Source organism: Salvelinus alpinus, chromosome 2 (genome assembly GCF_045679555.1).
Source record: "Salvelinus alpinus chromosome 2, SLU_Salpinus.1, whole genome shotgun sequence".
Taxonomy (NCBI): Eukaryota; Metazoa; Chordata; class Actinopteri; order Salmoniformes; family Salmonidae; genus Salvelinus; species Salvelinus alpinus.
In genome coordinates, this window is record NC_092087.1 from 125,702,331 (window position 1) to 125,720,312 (window position 17,982).

The window sequence follows — 17,982 nt, forward strand, 5'->3', positions numbered from 1 at the left end:
GAATGACAACAGAACATAAAGAACGAATGACTAGGTCACGTTGCTAGCGACCAAAAGATGATAAAGTATGAATTTGTTTATATAAATGAAAATGTCAGCAAAAGATAAATAATTTTACCGGGAAATGTGTGCTTTCATATTGTTTTCTTTGGCAACTACGGTATAAGCGGAATAAACGCCTCCGTTCTGTACATTACCTTGGAAGAAAGGACTCTGTCCACCTTGTCCAGCTACATGTAATGTACAGAACGTCGGTGTTTATCCCTTACATGTACCACGTGTATGACAAAACACTTATTGTACTCTTCTAATTACATTGTTAACCAGTTTATAATAGCGATAAAGCACCTCCTGGGGTTTGTGGTATATGGCCAATATACCATGTCTAAGAGCTGTGTCCAGGCACTCTGCATTGCGTCCTGCATTATCACAGCCCTTACACGGAACCCAAACCGGCTCGCCATCGTGCATACATTTATTTTGTCGTCCCACACCAAACGCGATCATGACACGCAGGTTAAAATATCAAAACAAACTGAACCAATGACATTAATTTGGGGACAGGTCGAAAAGCATTAAACATGTATGGCAGTTTAGCTAGCTAGCTTGCACTTGCCCAAAGTCCTCAACTGCGACAATTAATCCACACACAAAACGGTCAACCGAATCGTTTCTAGTCATCTCTCTACCTTCCAGGCTTTTTCTTCTCTTGACTTTATATTGCGATTGGCAACTTTCATAAATTAGGGGCATTACTGCCACTGACCTCGTTCGTCTTCAGTCACCCATGTGGGTATAACCAATGAGGAGATGGCACGTGGGTACCTGCTTCTACAAACCAATGAGGAGATGGGAGAGGCAGGACTTGCAGCTCGATCTGCGTCAGAAATATAACCTATTTTAGCCCTTGGCAACGCAGACGCTCGCGAGCAGTGTGGGTGCAATAATTGAATAACATGGATTTCTAAATTGATTTTGCAACACGAGCGGTGTGGTCAGCCTATTGCGCTTCGAACACACCGACAGCATCATTGCGCAAAATACAGTGGCTTGCGAAAGTATTCACACGCCTTGGCATTTTTCCAATTTTGTTGCCTTACAACCTGGAATTAAAATAGATTTTTGGGGGGTTTGTATCATTTGATTTACACAACATGCCTACCACTTTGAAGATGCAAAATATTTTTTATTGTGAGTGAACAAGAAATAAGACAAAAAAACAAAAAACTTGAGCATGCATAACTATTCACCCCCCCCAAAGTCAATACTTTGTAGAGCCACTTTCAGCAATTACAGCTGCAAGTCTCTTGGGGTATGTCTATAAGCTTGGCACATCTAGCCACTGGGATTTTTGCCCATTCTTCAAGGCAAAACTGCTCTAGCTCCCTCAAGCTGGATGGGTTCAATCTTTAAGTCATACCACAGATGCTCAATTGGATTTAGGTCTGGGCTTTGACTAGGCCATTCCAAGACATTTAAATGTTTCCCTTTAAACCACTCGAGTGTTGTTTTAGCAGTATGCTTAGGGTCATTGTCCTGCTGGAAGGTGAACCTCTGTCCCAGTTTCAAATCTCTGGAAGATTGAAACAGGTTTCCCTCAAGAATTTCCCTGTATTTAGCATCATCCATCATTCCTTCAATTCTGACCAGTTTCCCAGTCCCTGCCGATGAAAAACATCCCCACAGCATGATGCTGCCACCACCATGCTTCACTGTGGGGATGGTGTTCTCGGGATGATGAGAGGTGTTGGGTTTGCGCCAGACATAGCGTTTTCCTTGATGGCCAAATTAGCTCAATTCTAGTCTCATCTGACCAGAGTATCTTCTTCGATATGTTTGGGGATTCTCCATCATGCCTTTTGGTGAACACCAAACGTGTGTGCTTATTTTTTTCTTTAAGCAATGGGTTTTTTCTGGACACTCTTCCGTAAAGCCCAGCTTTGTGGAGTGTATGGCTTAAAGTGGTCCTATGGACAGATACGCCAATCTCCGCTGTGGAGCTTTGCAGCTCCTTCAGGGTTATCTTTGGTCTCGTTGTTGCCTCTGATTAATGCCCTCCTTGCCTGGTCTATGAGTTTTGGTGGGCGACACTCTCTTGGCAGGTTTGTTGTGGTGCCATATTATTTACATTTTTTAATAATGTATTTAATGGTGCTCTGTGGGATGTTAAAAGTTTCGGATATTTTTTTATAACCCAACCCTGATCAAGCGTTAACCGTGGTACAGTGCATTCGGAAAGTATTCAGACCCCTTGACTTTTTCCACATTTTGTTACGTTACAGCCTTATTCTAAAATTGATTAAATAAAAACATTTCCTCAACACAATACCCAATAATGACAAAGCGAAAACAGGTTTTTATACATTTTTGCAAAACATAAATACAATAAAAACAGGAAACAGTAGAGGTCGACCAATTCATCGGCATAGCCGATTAATAAGGGTCGATTTCAAGTTTTCAAAACAATCTGTAAATCAGCATTTTTGGATGCCGATTATGGCCAATTACATTGCATTCTATGAGGAAACTGCGTGGCAGGCTGACCACCTGTTACGCGAGTGCAGCAAGGAGCCAAGGTAAGTTGCTAGCTAGCATTTAAACTTATCTTGTTTTTTATAATCAATCTTCACAATCACTAGTTAACTACACATGGTTGATATTACTAGGTTAACTAGCTTGTCCTGCATTGCATATAATCAATGCGGTGCCTGTTAAATTATCATCGCTTCACAGCCCACTACGCCAAACGGGGGATGATTTAACAAAAGTGCATTCGTGAAAAAAGCTGAATCGTTGCACGAATGTACCTAACCATAAACATCAATGCCTTTCTTAAAATCAATACACAGAAGTATTTTTTTTTAAACCTGCATATTTAGTTAAAAGAAATTCATGTTAGCAGGCAATATTAACTAGGGAAATTGTGTCACTTCTGTTGCGTTCATTGCACGCAGAGTCAGAGTATATGCAACAGTTTGGGCCACCTGGCGAATTAATATGCCAGTATTTTACATAATTATGACATAAAATTGAAGGTTGTGCAATGTATCAGCAATATTTTGACTTAGGGTTGCCGCCCGTTCGATAAAATACGGAACGGTTCTGTATTTCACTGAAAGAATAAAAGTTTTGTTTTCGAAATGATAGTTTCCGGATTTGAACATATAAATGACCAACGGCTCGTATTTCTGTGTTTATTATAATTAAGTCTATGATTTGATAGAGCAGTCTGACTGAGCGGTGGTAGGCGGCAGCAGGCTTGTACGCTTTCATTCAAACTTTACAGCAGCTCTTAGATTTGATTCACACTCTGTTTATGACTTCAAGCCTATCAACTCCTGAGATTAGGCTGGCAATACTAAAGTGCCTATTAGAACAACATGATGTCTTGAGATGTTGCTTCAATATATCCACATACTTTTCCTCCCTCATGATGCCATCTATTTTGTGAAGTGCACCAGTCCCTCCTGCAGCAAAGCACCCCCACAACATGATGCTGCCACCCCCGTGCTTCACGTTTGGGATGGTGTTCTTCGGCTTGCAAGCCTCCCCCTTTTTCCTCCAAACATAACGATGGTCGTTATGGCCAAACAGTTCTATTTTTCTTTCATCAGACCAGAGGACATTTCTCCAAAAAGTACGATCTTTGTCCCCATGTGCAGTTGCGAACCGTAGTCTGGCTTTTTTATGGCGGTTTTGGAGCAGCGGCTTCTTCCTTGCTGAGCTGCCTTTCCGGTTATGTCGATATAGGACTTGTTTTACTGTGGATATAGATACTTTTGTACCTGTTTCCTCCAGCATCTTCACAAGGTCCTTTGCTGTTGTTCTGGGATTGATTTGCACTTTTCGCACCAAAGTACGTTCATCTCTAGGAGACAGAACGCGTCTACTTCCAGAGCGGTATGATGGCTGCGTGGTCCCATGGTGTTTATACTTGTACTATTGTTTGTGCAGATGAACGTGGTACCTTCAGGCATTTGGAAATTGCTCCCAAGGATGAACCAGACTTGTGGAGGTCTACAATTCTTTTATTTTTTTTTATTTTTTTATTTCACCTTTATTTAACCAGGTAGGCTAGTTGAGAACAAGTTCTCATTTGCAACTGCGACCTGGCCAAGATAAAGCATAGCAGTGTGAACAGACAACACAGAGTTACACATGGAGTAAACAATAAACAAGTCAATAACATGGTAGAAAAAAAGAGAATCTATATTCTCTGAGGTCTTGGCTGATTTCTTTTGATTTTCCCATGATGTCAAGCAAAGAGGCACTGAGTTTGAAGGTAGGCCTTGAAATACATCCACAGGTACACCTCCAATTGACTCAAATGATGTCAATTAGCCTATCAGAAGCTTCTAAAGCCATTACATAATTTTCTGGAATTTTTCAAACTGTTTAAAGGCACAGTCAACAGTGTATGTAAACTTCTGACCCACTGGAATTGTGATACAGTGAATTATAAGTCAAATAATCTGTCTGTAAACAATTGTTGGAAAAATGACTTGCCATGCACAAAGTAGATGTCCTAACCGACTTGCCAAAACTATAGTTTATGTATAAAAATCAGCCGATTAATCGGTATTGGCTTTTTTTGGTTCTCCAATTATCGGCATTGAAAAATCAGAAATCGGCCGACCTCCAGTTGACAGTGCATGTCAGAGCAAAAACCAAACAAAGCCATGAGGTTGAAGGAATAGAGCACAGTGGCCACCATCAGTCTTAAATTGAAGAAGTTTAGAAGCACCAAGACTCTTCCTAGAGCTGGCCGCCCGACCAAACTGAGCAATCGGGGGAGAAGGGCCTTGGTCAGGGAGGTGACCAAGAACTCGATGGTCACTGACAGAGCTCTGACATTCCTCTGTAGTGCTGGGAGAACCTTCCAGAAACACAACCATCTCTGCAGAACTTCACCAATCAGGACTTTATGGGAGAGTGGTCAGATGGAAGCCACTCCTCAGTAAAAGGCACATGACAGCCCACTTGCAGTATGCCAGAAGACACCTAAAGGACTCTCAGACTATGAGAAACGAGATTCTCTGGTCTGATGAAACCAAGATTGAACTCTTTGGCCTGAATGCCAAGTGTCACGTCTGGAGGAAATCTGGCACCATCCCTACGGTGAAGCATGGTAGTGGCACCATTATGCTGTGGGGATGTTTTTCAGCAGCAGGGACTGGGAGACTTGTTAGGATCGAGGGAAATATGAACGGAGCAAAGTACAGAGATCCTTGATGAAAACCTGCTCCAGAGCGCTCAGGACCTCAGACTGGGGCAAAGGTTCGCCTTCCAACAGGACAATGGGCCTAAGCACACAGCCAAGACAATGCAGGAGTGGCTTCGGGACAAGCCTCTGAATGTCCTTGAGTGGCCCAGCCAGAGCCCGGACTTGAACCCAATCGAACATCTCTGGAGAGACCTGAAAATATCTGTGCAGCGACGCTCCCCATCCAAACTGGCAGAGCTTGAAAGGATCTGCAGAGAAGAATGGGAGAAACTCCCCAACACAGGTATGCCGAGCTTGTAGCGTCATACCCAAGAAGACTCGAGGCTGTAATCGCTGTCAAAGGTGCTTCAACCAAGTACTGAGTAAAGGGTCTCAATACTTATGTAAATGTGATAATTCCGTTTTTTATTTTTTATTTGCTAACATTTCTAAAAAGCTGTTTTTGCTTTGTCATTATGGGGTGTTATGTGTAGATCTGGGGGGGGGGGGCATATGAATAAATTCTGGAATAAGGCTGTAACAGAGGAGCTGTTGAGCTCTGTCAGTGACCATCGGGTTTTTGGTCACCTCCCTGGCCAAGGCCTTCCTCCCCCGATTGCTCAGTTTGGCCAGCTCTAGGAATAGTCTTGGTGGTTCCAAACTTCTTTCTTTTAAAATTGATGGAGGCCACTGTGTTCTTGGGGACCTTCAATGCTGCTGACTTTTTTTGGCACCCTTCCCCAGATCTGTGCCTCGACACAATCCTGTCTTGGACCTCTACGGACAATTCCTTTGACCTTATGGCTTGGTTTTTGCTCTGCCATGCACGGTCAAATATGGGACCTTGTACAGACAGGTGTGTGCCTCTCCAAATCATGTCCAATCAATTGGATTTACCACAGGTGGATTCCAAGTTGTAGGAACATCTCTAGTATGATCAATGGAAACAGGATGCACCAGAGGTCATGTCGATTATTTTTATACATTTGCAACAACAAAAACTAAAAAACGGTTTTCAATTTGTCATTGTGGGATAGTGTGTGTAACGTAACAACATGTGGAAAAAGTCAAGGGGTCTGAATACTTTCCGAATGCACTGTACGTATAAAGCTATGATGGTACAATTTTATAAATGCCAAAAGATAATTTGGTCGTTCGACATGGTGGGATCTTTTTGTGTAGGTAAAATGTATTTAGCAAGAAATGGAGGTGGAAACGCCTTTTATGCGCAAATATTGATCTAATAACCATCATATTAAAGTAAACTTGGAGTCACACGATGATACTGGGTGTGGTCCTGCCACTATGACTACTATGAAACCATGCAGTTTATTAGACTACAGATGAGTTATGATGAACTTCACAGTGTGGTGAAAGTAAATGGTAGTTCTGATCAATTAGTGCTTTTTGAGGTATGTTTGATTATTAAAAAATAATGGTTTTTGATTTAGGTTTCGATGATTTTTAATTGGAATTCACTATGCATTATGTGGGTTGAATGATGTAACATAGAACAAAACAATTAATTAAAGTCCCATGATGGTAGTGCCTGCCAATTACTGCTTATTAACCATCATTTATTCAAATATTTCACTTGTGTATATTACATTTGTTTTATTTAATGACTATTATTTCATTCCAAGTCATCATCTCATCTCTATAGAGCTGCTGTTTGTACTGTCTGACAAAACCACTATTTTGTAGTTCTTCAAAGTCAAAAATGCATAATTTTATGACTGCTGAATACCACCAACTATCAATCACTTTTAGATCATGTATTTTCAGGTAGAGATACCGTGCAAAGCAATAGCTGCTCTCTATATCCCCTCGTGATGGCGCATTCTTCTGCCTCTTCTGTAAAAGAAACACAGACCGGACAAGTAGCTGCACAATGAATTGTGGTCATTGTAGTTAATTGCCATGTTTTATGCGATAAACTATGATGAATATTGGCTCTGTTGGGAACTAAAACTCCCTACCACATCGCACAGTTCAGACTGGATCTGATTTATCTCCACAGAAACTGCAATGTGTGCATTGAGCTCACAGTAAAACCCCGAACAAAATGGAATTCAAGTAATTGAACCGACATTGGTCAATTAGTTGTAGTTATTTAGAAAAACGAAATATTGTAGTTTAAAAACGGAAAAATAACCAACATTTAATTGCTCAGCACTAGTGCACGGTGATCTTGATGCTCCTTTCCAATAAATATCGAGGCTCTTATTTAAGTGACATGATTATCGATGCATGACTGCCATTTGACAAATCAAAATATTCTCGCTCTTATCCATAATAATCTCATGTAGACTAGCCTACCAGCACAACCTACTAGCGCCAACAGCGCGTGTGCCAATAACAGAGTGAGCACATTTGTTATTTTACGCAACAGAGTTGAAAATGCAATAAATAGAATTCAGTTCATGAAGACTTAAGCGAAAATGTACATTTTGTGTGCACTATATCATCACGCAGTGATTTCTATCACACCACTGGTGGGAAAATGCAAATTTTTTCTTTATCCAGATTCTAGAATATTTGCATGAATCTGTCTCCAAATGGATGGAAACCTAGCTAGTGACTGCCATTACCACAAACAACTTCAATAATGTCAAAATGAGGGGTGTTGTCCAAAAGTCATCAGCGATGGATCATTTCTAACCAATCAGACTATCAAAGCCAATAACGACATTTAGAAACGGTGCTTTACCCACATGTGTTCAGGCCCAATTGATCGGTTTCTGGGACCAATCAGAACGGTTAGAATGTGATTTGTGTTCTAGAAATTGTCGGGTGGTACTCAGATCCAGACTGTCTTCACTAGTTACCACAAAGTCATAAACCCTATTTCTAAAATGTCTTTAAAATCTTTAAACCTGACCATACAGCTAGTTTTTCCTGAATCTTTACGATATAACCAATTTAGACTTTGTGGCTGTGGTAACTAGTGACAACCGATCCAGACTCATTGCAGATTAATAAATGAACGTTCTTGGGCATTTACACAACAACATGTAGCTTACATTAAGCTCACCAATGTCTTCTTACATTTTTATTTTATGCTGCAGTGAACCTGAAGAGTCATCCCAGCTCAGGCACGCTGGAAGATAACATACCCAATGGATCCAGAGAGGTACAGCCCGCGGTGGCAGTAAGGAGAAGCTAGTGGGGATTCGGAGGAGTACGGTGCCTCTGATATGAGCTACATCATGGATCCATCGTCCAGAGACTGGAGCGAAGGCTCATTGAGGGGTAAGCGGTGCTCCCTTCTCCCCAGACACAGATGGGGACGTTGATGGAGATCCTGTGCAGCCCAGTGTGGACCTGGAACTCGCTCGTAAGAAGAAGGAGCTGGAGGTCATAGAGGAGAAGATAGCTCGCAAGAAAGCTGTTCTTGCTACACGAGAGCTTGAACACGGAGCTAAGGACATGCCTAAAAAACAGACTGCATCCACAACAGTGAAGGGCATATCTAAACAGACCAAGATGAACAATACAATATTCAAAACATACAACAATGTTGCCGACAGGTCGTCACGCGTATGCCTACCTCTTAAACGGAGGGTGCTGTACATTCTAAGTAAGTTCAGAAGAACACCGGTACAGTACCTACTGCGTAAGGTATGTACCTATTAGTTCTGTATTTATTAATCAGGGTTGGGCTCAATTCTGAATTTAGTTGCTAATTGGTCTCCCATTTCCATAAAATGTTGGGATTTGAATTGGCCACACCACATGAAGCAGAATTTTATTCGAATTTAAGGGATAGATTTGGGTCAAATTCCCTTTACTTTGAGTTGTCTGTAGAATTGAATTCAATGAAATTCAAATAGATAAATTATTCCATACATCATTATTATGTTCATGTTGACATCATGCATGGTTACCAAAACTGTGTTTGACATGTTGTATCCCTACCAGCTCGCCGTCATGTATACAGGAAATAACGTGTAAGTACATTTATTTAACATTCCGTCATGGGGCATTCAGTCTTAGGGCGTTCAAGTTAAGTCACGCTGAAATGACTACCTGTTTTAGCAGCACTTGTCTGACGTTGAAGATATATCCATAGTCGGAAGAACGTTTTTATTAAATCGGCATCCCTCACATTACCTGTGCACAAGAAAGTGTTAAAATCAAACATGTCAATGTTTGCGCGCACAGACTGCGTTCTACCTCCTGTCTGTTGCAGCACGGCGCCCGTATTGCCAGGCTGATTAGTTAGGACAAACTGGTGTGAAACACAGACAGGTGTGCACGCAAAGCAATAACACAACATGGAATCCATGTTTGAGTTTGATTTAGAGGGGGGTAGCATCTATCAATTGAATTGAATTATTTCCCAATCAGAACCGTCTCCCGACCACGGAAATATCCTTCGACATGGGAAAAGTGTCACCAAACAGGCACAGTCTAATGTCGGGAAATAAGATGCAGGGTGGGTAAGTGCTATACTGCTAGACCCCTGGGCTAAACATGTTCTAAAAACATTACATTTTTTAAACTCATCCTCTTGAAACAAGTTGTAATTACAGTGGCCTGGAGATATTTAAATATTATTTTGTAGGTTGTCTCCCTTACACACTGAACAAAAATATAAATGCAACATGTAAAGTGTTGGTTACATGAGCTGAAATATTCTATTCTGAAATATTCTATATGCACACAAAAATCTTATTTGTTTACATCCCTGTTAGTGAGCATTTCCCTTTTGCCAAGATAATCCATTAATCTGACAGGTGTGGCATATCAAGAAGCTGATTAAACAGCATGATCATTACACAGGTGCACCTTGTGCTGGGGGGCAACAAAAGGCCACTCTAAAATGCGGAGTTTTGTCACAACACAATGCCACAGATGTCTCATGTTTTGAGGGAGCTTGCAATTGCCATTCTGAATGCAGGAATGTCCACTAGAGCTGTTGCCAGAAAATTACTTTTTTATTTCTCCACCATAAGCCGCCTCCAATGTCATTTTAGAGAATTTGGCAGTACATCCAACCGGCCTCAACCGCAGACGACGTGTATGGCGTTGTGTGGGCTAGCGGTTTGCTGATGTCAACGTTGTGAACAGAGTGCCCCATGGTGGTGGTTTGGTTATAGATCTCCCAGGTGGCGCAGTGGTCTAGGGCACTGCATCGCAGTGCTAGCTGCGCCACCAGAGTCTCTGGGTTCACGCCCAGGCTCTGTCGCAGCCGGCCGCAACCGGGAGATCCGTGGGGCGACGCACAATTGGCATAGCGTCGTCCGGGTTAGGGAGGGTTTGGCCGGTAGGGAGGGTTTGGCCGGTAGGGATATCCTTGTCTCAGTATGTAAAAATGTAATAAAATGTATGCACTCTACTGTAAGTCGCTCTGGATAAGAGCGTCTGCTAAAATGACTAAAATGTAAAATGTAAAAATGTTATGGTATGGACAGGCATAAGCTACGGACAATGAACACAATTGCATTTTATTGATGACAATTTGAATGCACAGAGATACCTTGACAAAATCCTGAGGCCCATTGTCGTGCCATTCATCGGCCACCATCACCCCTTGTTTCAGCATGATAATGCACAGCCCCATGTCGCAAGAATCTGTAGACAATTCCTGGAAGCTGAAAATGTTCTAGTTCTTCCATGGCCTGCATACTCACCAGACATGTCACCCATTGAGCATGTTTGGGGTGCTCTGGATCGCCGTGTAGGACAACGTGTTCCAGTTCCCGCCAATATCCAGGAACTTTGCACAGCGATTGAAGAAGAGTGGGACAACATATCACAGGCCACAATCAACACCCTGATCAACTCTATGCAAAGGAGATGTGTCGCGCTGCATGAGGCAAATGGTGGTCACACCAGATACTGACTGGTTATCTGATTCATGCCTCTACCTTTTCTAAAGGCATCTGTGACCAACAGATGCATATCTGTATTCCCAGTCATGTGAAATCCATAGATAAGGGCATAATGAATTTATTTCAATTGACTGATTTCCTTATATGAACAGTTACTCTGTAAAATCTTTTAAATTGTTGCATGTTCACTTTACATGTTATTAAATGTAATGATAGAAAAACATACATTTCTCAGAATGCATTTGGTCAAACACTCCAGAATGGAAGAGAACATTTCATGACAAAAATACAAACAAAATACTGTTTGACATCATTGAGTTATAATCAAACTAACATTTTAAAATGGTATCTGTAATCTTTAGCAAGAGGTGGCAGGTAATTTTGGCAAAGTATTTGTCAATGGGTTGAGACTCATATTCATGTCTCAGTTGAATTTCTTTGATTTGAATTAAATTCTACTTCCTTTATTTCAAATTCTGCTTCCTGTGGGGTGTGACCAATTCAAATTTCAATTGTGTTGAATATAATTTTAATTCCAAATTGATGTTAACCCTGTTATGAATAGATATTTCCTGATAGATCAAAAAGAAGTTGCTGCTTGATAGTAAATAATTCCAAAAATGCATTTGTGCAAAAAACTTCCAGAATTAATCAAGGTGTGTAGTGGAAAAAACTCAAACGCCTTTATTGTTTACGGCTTATGCATAGCGAGAATGAAAAAACGGCACCATCAGGGTGACCACCAGATCTTTCTTGATGTTTGGATTCTGATGTTTCTACTACATGGACTTAGCAGTAGAAAAATCTGGTTCTTACATGAACTATTAAGAGTCTAAGAGGTAAATAAAAACTGACCTTGGATCACCTTCATTACACATACTAAAATGGTGCTTTTAGTATGGGGTCCTTTTGTAGCACAGTTGGTAGAGCATGGCGCTTGTAACGCCAGGGTAGTGGGTTCGATTCCCGGGACCACGCATACGTAAAATGTATGCACACATGACTGTAAGTCACTTTGGATAAAAGCGTCTGCTAAATGGCATATATTATTCTAAAATATTGTCTATTTTCCTCCAGGATACCCCTGCCAAGCTGAAGAAACAAAACAAGATGCGAGCATTGGAGCTGATGATTAGCGCTCCCCTAGAAAATGAAGAGGCCCGTCCTCTGAGACTGAAAGTGAAAGCTTTAATGAACCAGCGATGCTCTCCCAACAATGAGGAGGTATGTAGCCATAACAAAACATAGAGGTCGGCAAAAGTATCATCAGAAGGAAGTCAAGAAAACCATGGCCCCCGATTTATACAATCGATTTCTGCGATTGACACCCATCCCACATACGCTAGATATTAAGTGTCTACCTACTTGTACACATCATCTTTTTTGTGTTCTTATAGGCCTACAGTGTTGTCTAGAATGTCATGGCTATATTAGCATCATCTCCGTCGACCACCTGCATGAAAATGTTACCTATCATGCTAACAGTCATTGAGATGGACTTGTAGCATAGCTAGTCAGATAACAGCCAATCATTGCTGAATGAGTCATTTTGAGTAAAATGCAGTTGACAGAATGCAACCAAATACTGTGCACTCCGTAATTATTTGGGGACAGTAAAGCATTTTATCTTATTTTGTCTTTACTCCACAGGTTTGGATTTGAAATCAAACAATGACTGTGGGGTTAAAGTGCAGACTGTCAGCTTTCATTTCAGGGTATTTTTATCCATATCGAGTGAACCATTTAGAAATTACAGCACTTTCTATACATAGTCCCCCATTTTAGGGGACCAAAAGTATTGGGACAAATTCACTTATGTTTATTAAAGTAGTAAAAAGTTAAGTATTTGGTCCCATAATCATAGCACACAATGACTACATCAAGCTTTGTTGGGTGCATTTGCTGTTTGTTTTGGTTGTGTTTCAGATTATTTTGTGCCCAATAGAAATGATTGGTAAATAATGTATAGTCATTTTCTTTTATTTATTATTTTATTATATTGAAGATTCATTCAGGATTATCCGTAATCATGGTAGGATCCACATGAATGGAAAAGTATTTAGAAACATACTCTATTCGTATTTACAATAAAAGTGACTCCAATGACACAATACATTATGTACCATTAATTTCTATTGAGCACAAAATAATCTGAAACACAACCAAAACAAACAGCAAATGCATCCAACACATTTGTAGAGTCACAACCTTGATGTGGTTATTGCGTGCTATGAATATTGGACCAAATAATTCACTTTTTACTACTTTAATACACATACAAGTGAATTTGTCCCAATACCTTTGGTATTGACCTTTGGTCCCCTAAAATGGGGGGGGACTATGTCAGAAAGTGCTGTCATTTCTAAACGGTTCACCCGATTTATAGATGAAAATACCATCAATTTAAATCTGACAGTCTGCGCTTTAACCTCATAGTCATTGTTTGATTTAAAATCCAAACTTCTGGAATAAGAGCCAAAAGAAGAAAAAATGTATTCACTGTCCCAACAATTATGGAGGGCACTGTACATCTATCGTGACATTCAGATAAATATACCAAGCCCATGATGACACAGAGGTAGTGTGAAATGCACACATAAGTGATACATAAATGAAGGATACGTTTGATGGGCCATCTTGATGATGCAAGCAGATCAAACACATGTTGTTTGTTTATAGCTGAAGTGGATAGATATTCATTGATATTTCCTCATGTCCCCTGTTAGGTGGTCCCTGATGATAAACCGCATAATCCAACCATTCAGAGGCCAGTTCATTCACTCAGGACACAGGAGCAAGACAAAGCAGCCACAGGCTTCCAGCGCTTCCTCAATGTCCTCAATGAAGGGGTGGACATCAACAAGTTCTCAAAGATCGTCAACGACGAAAATGAGTTACCCGTTGTGGGCGAGAAGCTACCACAAGTTTGGCCGACTCTGCCCGAAGGTCATGTTGACTCCAGCAGTAGATCCAAGTCTTCTCCAGTTGAGGAGAAGAAGAAGGTGATGCTTGAGGATGAGCAGCGGTACGAGCAGATGCAGACCCTGCTGGAGATCGTTGGGCTGGACTTGGGGGTTGAGAAGTTGGGTCAGCTGACAGATAGAACCAATGACAGGCTGTATGGGAAGATGGGAGACTTGAAAAGGAAGTTCAAGAATGAGAAGGGAAAAGAGAAAAAGGAGAGCGAGCCCTCATTTTAACATCTCAGTACTTCCTCATTACCATCAGACAGCGCCAGCCCTAGCCCCCTTCTAAACCAGCACTCAAACATGACTGTTGAATACAGCAGCTCTAGTAACAGGGTATGGGACATAGAGAGACACAGGGACAGATCTGAGAGGGACTGCCACTGACACTCTGGTACCAGAGACAAGGAAAGAGAGGGAGGAGGATATAGTCAGAGAAATTGAGAGATCTGAAAGAGATGGAGAGGGAAATGGGCACAGACACTCTAGTACTGGAGAAAGAGACAAGGACATACCAGTAGTCAGAGAAACTAAGAGATCAGAAAGAAATGGAGAGAAAGACAGTGACAGATCTGAGAGAGACAGAGACCCAGAGAAAGACTGGGACGGAGGCCGAGAGAGAGACAGGGACATATCTGAGAGAGACAGGGACATATCTGAGAGGGACAGGAACAGAGACAGATCTGAGATCGATGGGGACGGAGGCCGAGAGAGAAACAGTGACCGATCTGAGAGAGACCGGGTCAGATACAGATCTGAGAGGCACAGGAACAGAGAGAGGTGCCTGCAAAGGACAGGGACAAACATTCTAGGACCAGAGACTGGGACAGTGAGAGCGACTGGGACAGCCGCTCTAGTACTAGAGACTGGGACATAGAGAGATCTGAGAGGGATTGGTATGGGGATGAGTCCAGGGAAAGCTCCATTGAGCTCTACTCATACTCCATGGACCCTGTATACCCTGTTTCTCATCCTCCTCGTGCATCTATGATGGCAACCTACTCCCCCACCCAGTACTCTCAGTATATGGCATACCACAGCAGCCCCTACACCATTGCCTTCCCTCCAGTGTGGGGTTATCCTCATGGTACTATGCCCCCTGGTATTATGCCCCCTGGTACCATGCTTCCTGGTATTATGCTCCCTGTTACAATGCCACCTGGAATCATGCCTGCTGGTGCCATATCGCCTGGTAACAAGCCCCTCCTACCTAACCCCCCTGGGGATCCACACTACCCCAGCGCCCCCCCATATTACTCTAATGGCACCACATCCTTAAACCAGACATACGCATACACCCAGCCTGCTAGTAACCTCCAGCTCACATCTACCCAGCCTGCTAGCAACCTCCAGCTCACATCTACCAACCTCCAGCTCTCATCTACCCAGCCTGCTACTAGCAACCTCCAGCTCACATCTACCCAGCCTGCTACTAGCAACCTCCAGCTCTCATCTACCCAGCCTGCTACTAGCAACCTCCAGCTCACATCTACCCAGCCTGCTACTAGCAACCTCCAGCTCACATCTACCCAGCCTGCTACTAGCAACCTCCAGCTCTCATCTACCCAGCCTGCTACTAGCAACCTCCAGCTCACATCTACCCAGGCTGCCTGCACTGCAGCAGTCTTGCCCCTCCTACGTAACCCCCCCATTTGTCACAAGAAACTAGCTCCCTGGTATAAAGAACATAACAGAGCCCTGAAGCAAGTTTGCAGACAAATGGAACGGAAATGGCGCTCTACCAAATTGGAAGTCTTCCAACTAGCTTGGAAAGACAGTAAAGCGCAATATCGAAAAGCCCTCACTGCTGCTCGATCAGCCTACATTTCCAACCAGACTGAGGCGGATAAAAACAATCCAAAATGTATTTTTGATACTGTCGAAAAGATAACTAAAAAGCAGCATTCTCCATGTGAGGATGGCCTTCACTTCACCTAAGCAGTTACATCCTGCCTGGTTGGCCCTGTCTGGGGGTATCATCGGACTGGGCCACATTATCTAAGCACTGAGTTCTGTCTAAGCACTTTGTGACATTTACTGATGAAAAAAGGCTTTAAAAAATAAATGAATTTGATTCATTGATCTTAACTCAGAGATACACTTACACCCAGTCCGCTAGCAACCATCATCTCAGATACACCCAGTCCGCTAGCAACCATCATCTCAGATACACCCAGCCCGCTAGCAACCACCATCTCAGATACACCCAGTCCGCTAGCAACCATCATCTCAGATACACCCAGCCCGCTAGCAACCACCATCTCAGATACACCCAGTCCGCTAGCAACCACCATCTCAGATACACCCAGTCCGCTAGCAACCATCATCTCAGATACACCCAGCCCGCTAGCAACCACCATCTCACATACACCCAGCCCGCTAGCAACCACCATCTCAGATACACCTAGCCCGCTAGCAACCACCATCTCACATGCACCCAGCCCGCTAGCAACCACCATCTCACATACACCCAGCCCGCTAGCAACCACCATCTCACATACACCCAGCCCGCTAGCAACCACCATCTCAGATACACCCAGCCCGCTAGCAACCACCATCTCACAAACACCCAGCCCGCTAGCAACCACCTTCTCACATACACCCAGCCCGCTAGCAACCACCATCTCACATACACCCAGCCCGCTAGCAACCACCATCTCACATACACCCAGCCCGCTAGCAACCACCATCTCACATACACCCAGCCCGCTAGCAACCACCATCTCACATACACCCAGCCCGCTAGCAACCACCATCTCACATACACCCAGCCCGCTAGCAACCACCATCTCACATACACCCAGCCCGCTAGCAACCACCATCTCACATACACCCAGCTTGCTAGCAACCACCATCTCACATACACCCAGCCCGCTAGCAACCACCATCTCACATGCACCCAGCCCGCTAGCAACCACCATCTCACATGCACCCAGCCCGCTAGCAACCACCATCTCACATGCACCCAGCCCGCTAGCAACCACCATCTCACATGCACCCAGCCCGCTAGCAACCACCATCTCACATGCACCCAGCCCGCTAGCAACCACCACCTCACATACACCCAGCCCGCTAGCAACCACAAGGAAAGGAGACAGAAGCATGCAGAAGCCGTAGCGAAAGTGAAAAGAATAAACATGGAAGAGAGAAACATGCAGAAGCGTGAAACATGCGAAGCGTGAAACTTGCGAAAGTGTCCTGTCAGATGGTGACAAAGTCCCCCTCTGAACCGGGATGAATGAAGAGAGCAAAGGGGGTAAACAATATATTCTTCACAGGTATTTTCATGAAGAGTTATCACAATCATCTAAGGAAGCGTCTGTGTAAGAGGAAACGGCTTTTGAAGAGGAGGAATAAGGTCTCCCAGCACAAAATAAAGTGACTGCTTGCAGAAGCATCAGGGAAAGTGGCCCCTCAAGTAGCTGCAAAGGATTTCCCCTTTGAAGAGGAGCCCAAGATCCAGAAGGAGTAGCAATGATAGATGGGGAGAAACTACATGCTGACACAGAAGAAGTGGTTCCTCAGGAAGCTGGATTTGTCATGACACTAGCAAAGGATTTGTTATAGTTTATCCTCATCCTTAAATACTTCACGTTGAAGCTATTTTCAGTGTAATGTTTTGTATTGTGTGTGGTATGGGTAGGGCCAGGAGTTTTTCTTGACTATGATATCTGCTCAGCAAATGCATTTTCTCTCCCGTTATAAACTAAATATTAAGGCCGTGGAGTTTACTTGGTCTGGTCATGTGGTCAGAAACAACTCCTGCCCCTGGGCATAGTACATGTGTATCAATGCAATGACATGTTTGTAAGTTCTCATGCCTGATAGCTAAAAGCAAGAAAACTGCCCATGTTTCACTCCCCAGTTCAGTCTATAGATCGTCTTTCACTTTGTAAATATTTAAATGAATAAAATATTCTGTCTAATATTGTAAGTGTGGAGTATGTCAAAAGTAATTTAACATTTCTTTTCAGGC

General features: G+C 42.8%; 1 protein-coding gene across 2 annotated transcripts; it reads left to right on the forward strand.

The window, feature by feature from the left end:
- The first annotated feature begins 8,662 nt into the window (after nt 1–8,662).
- On the forward strand, nt 8,663–17,940 carry LOC139568628 (zinc finger protein 318-like). 2 transcript variants are annotated; one of them, XM_071390576.1, is made up of 3 exons: nt 8,663–8,783; nt 12,118–12,264; nt 13,767–17,940. In XM_071390576.1, exons 2-3 carry the CDS (start codon nt 12,151–12,153, stop codon nt 14,238–14,240), a joined length of 588 nt encoding a protein of 195 aa, XP_071246677.1. In that variant the 5' UTR covers nt 8,663–8,783; nt 12,118–12,150; the 3' UTR covers nt 14,241–17,940. The 2 variants fall into 2 exon arrangements, with proteins under 2 accessions (XP_071246677.1, XP_071246678.1); XM_071390577.1 differs by lacking the exon at nt 8,663–8,783 and adding an exon at nt 8,843–9,153.
- Nucleotides 17,941–17,982: the final 42 nt, after the last annotated feature.

Coding starts and splice junctions, on each gene's coding strand:
- LOC139568628 (XM_071390576.1), top strand. CDS start 12,151: ATGCGAGCATTGGAGCTGATGATTAGCGCTCCCCTAGAAAATGAAGAG. Junction 12,265..13,766: donor GCTCTCCCAACAATGAGGAG/GTATGTAGCCAT, acceptor GTCCCCTGTTAG/GTGGTCCCTGATGATAAACC.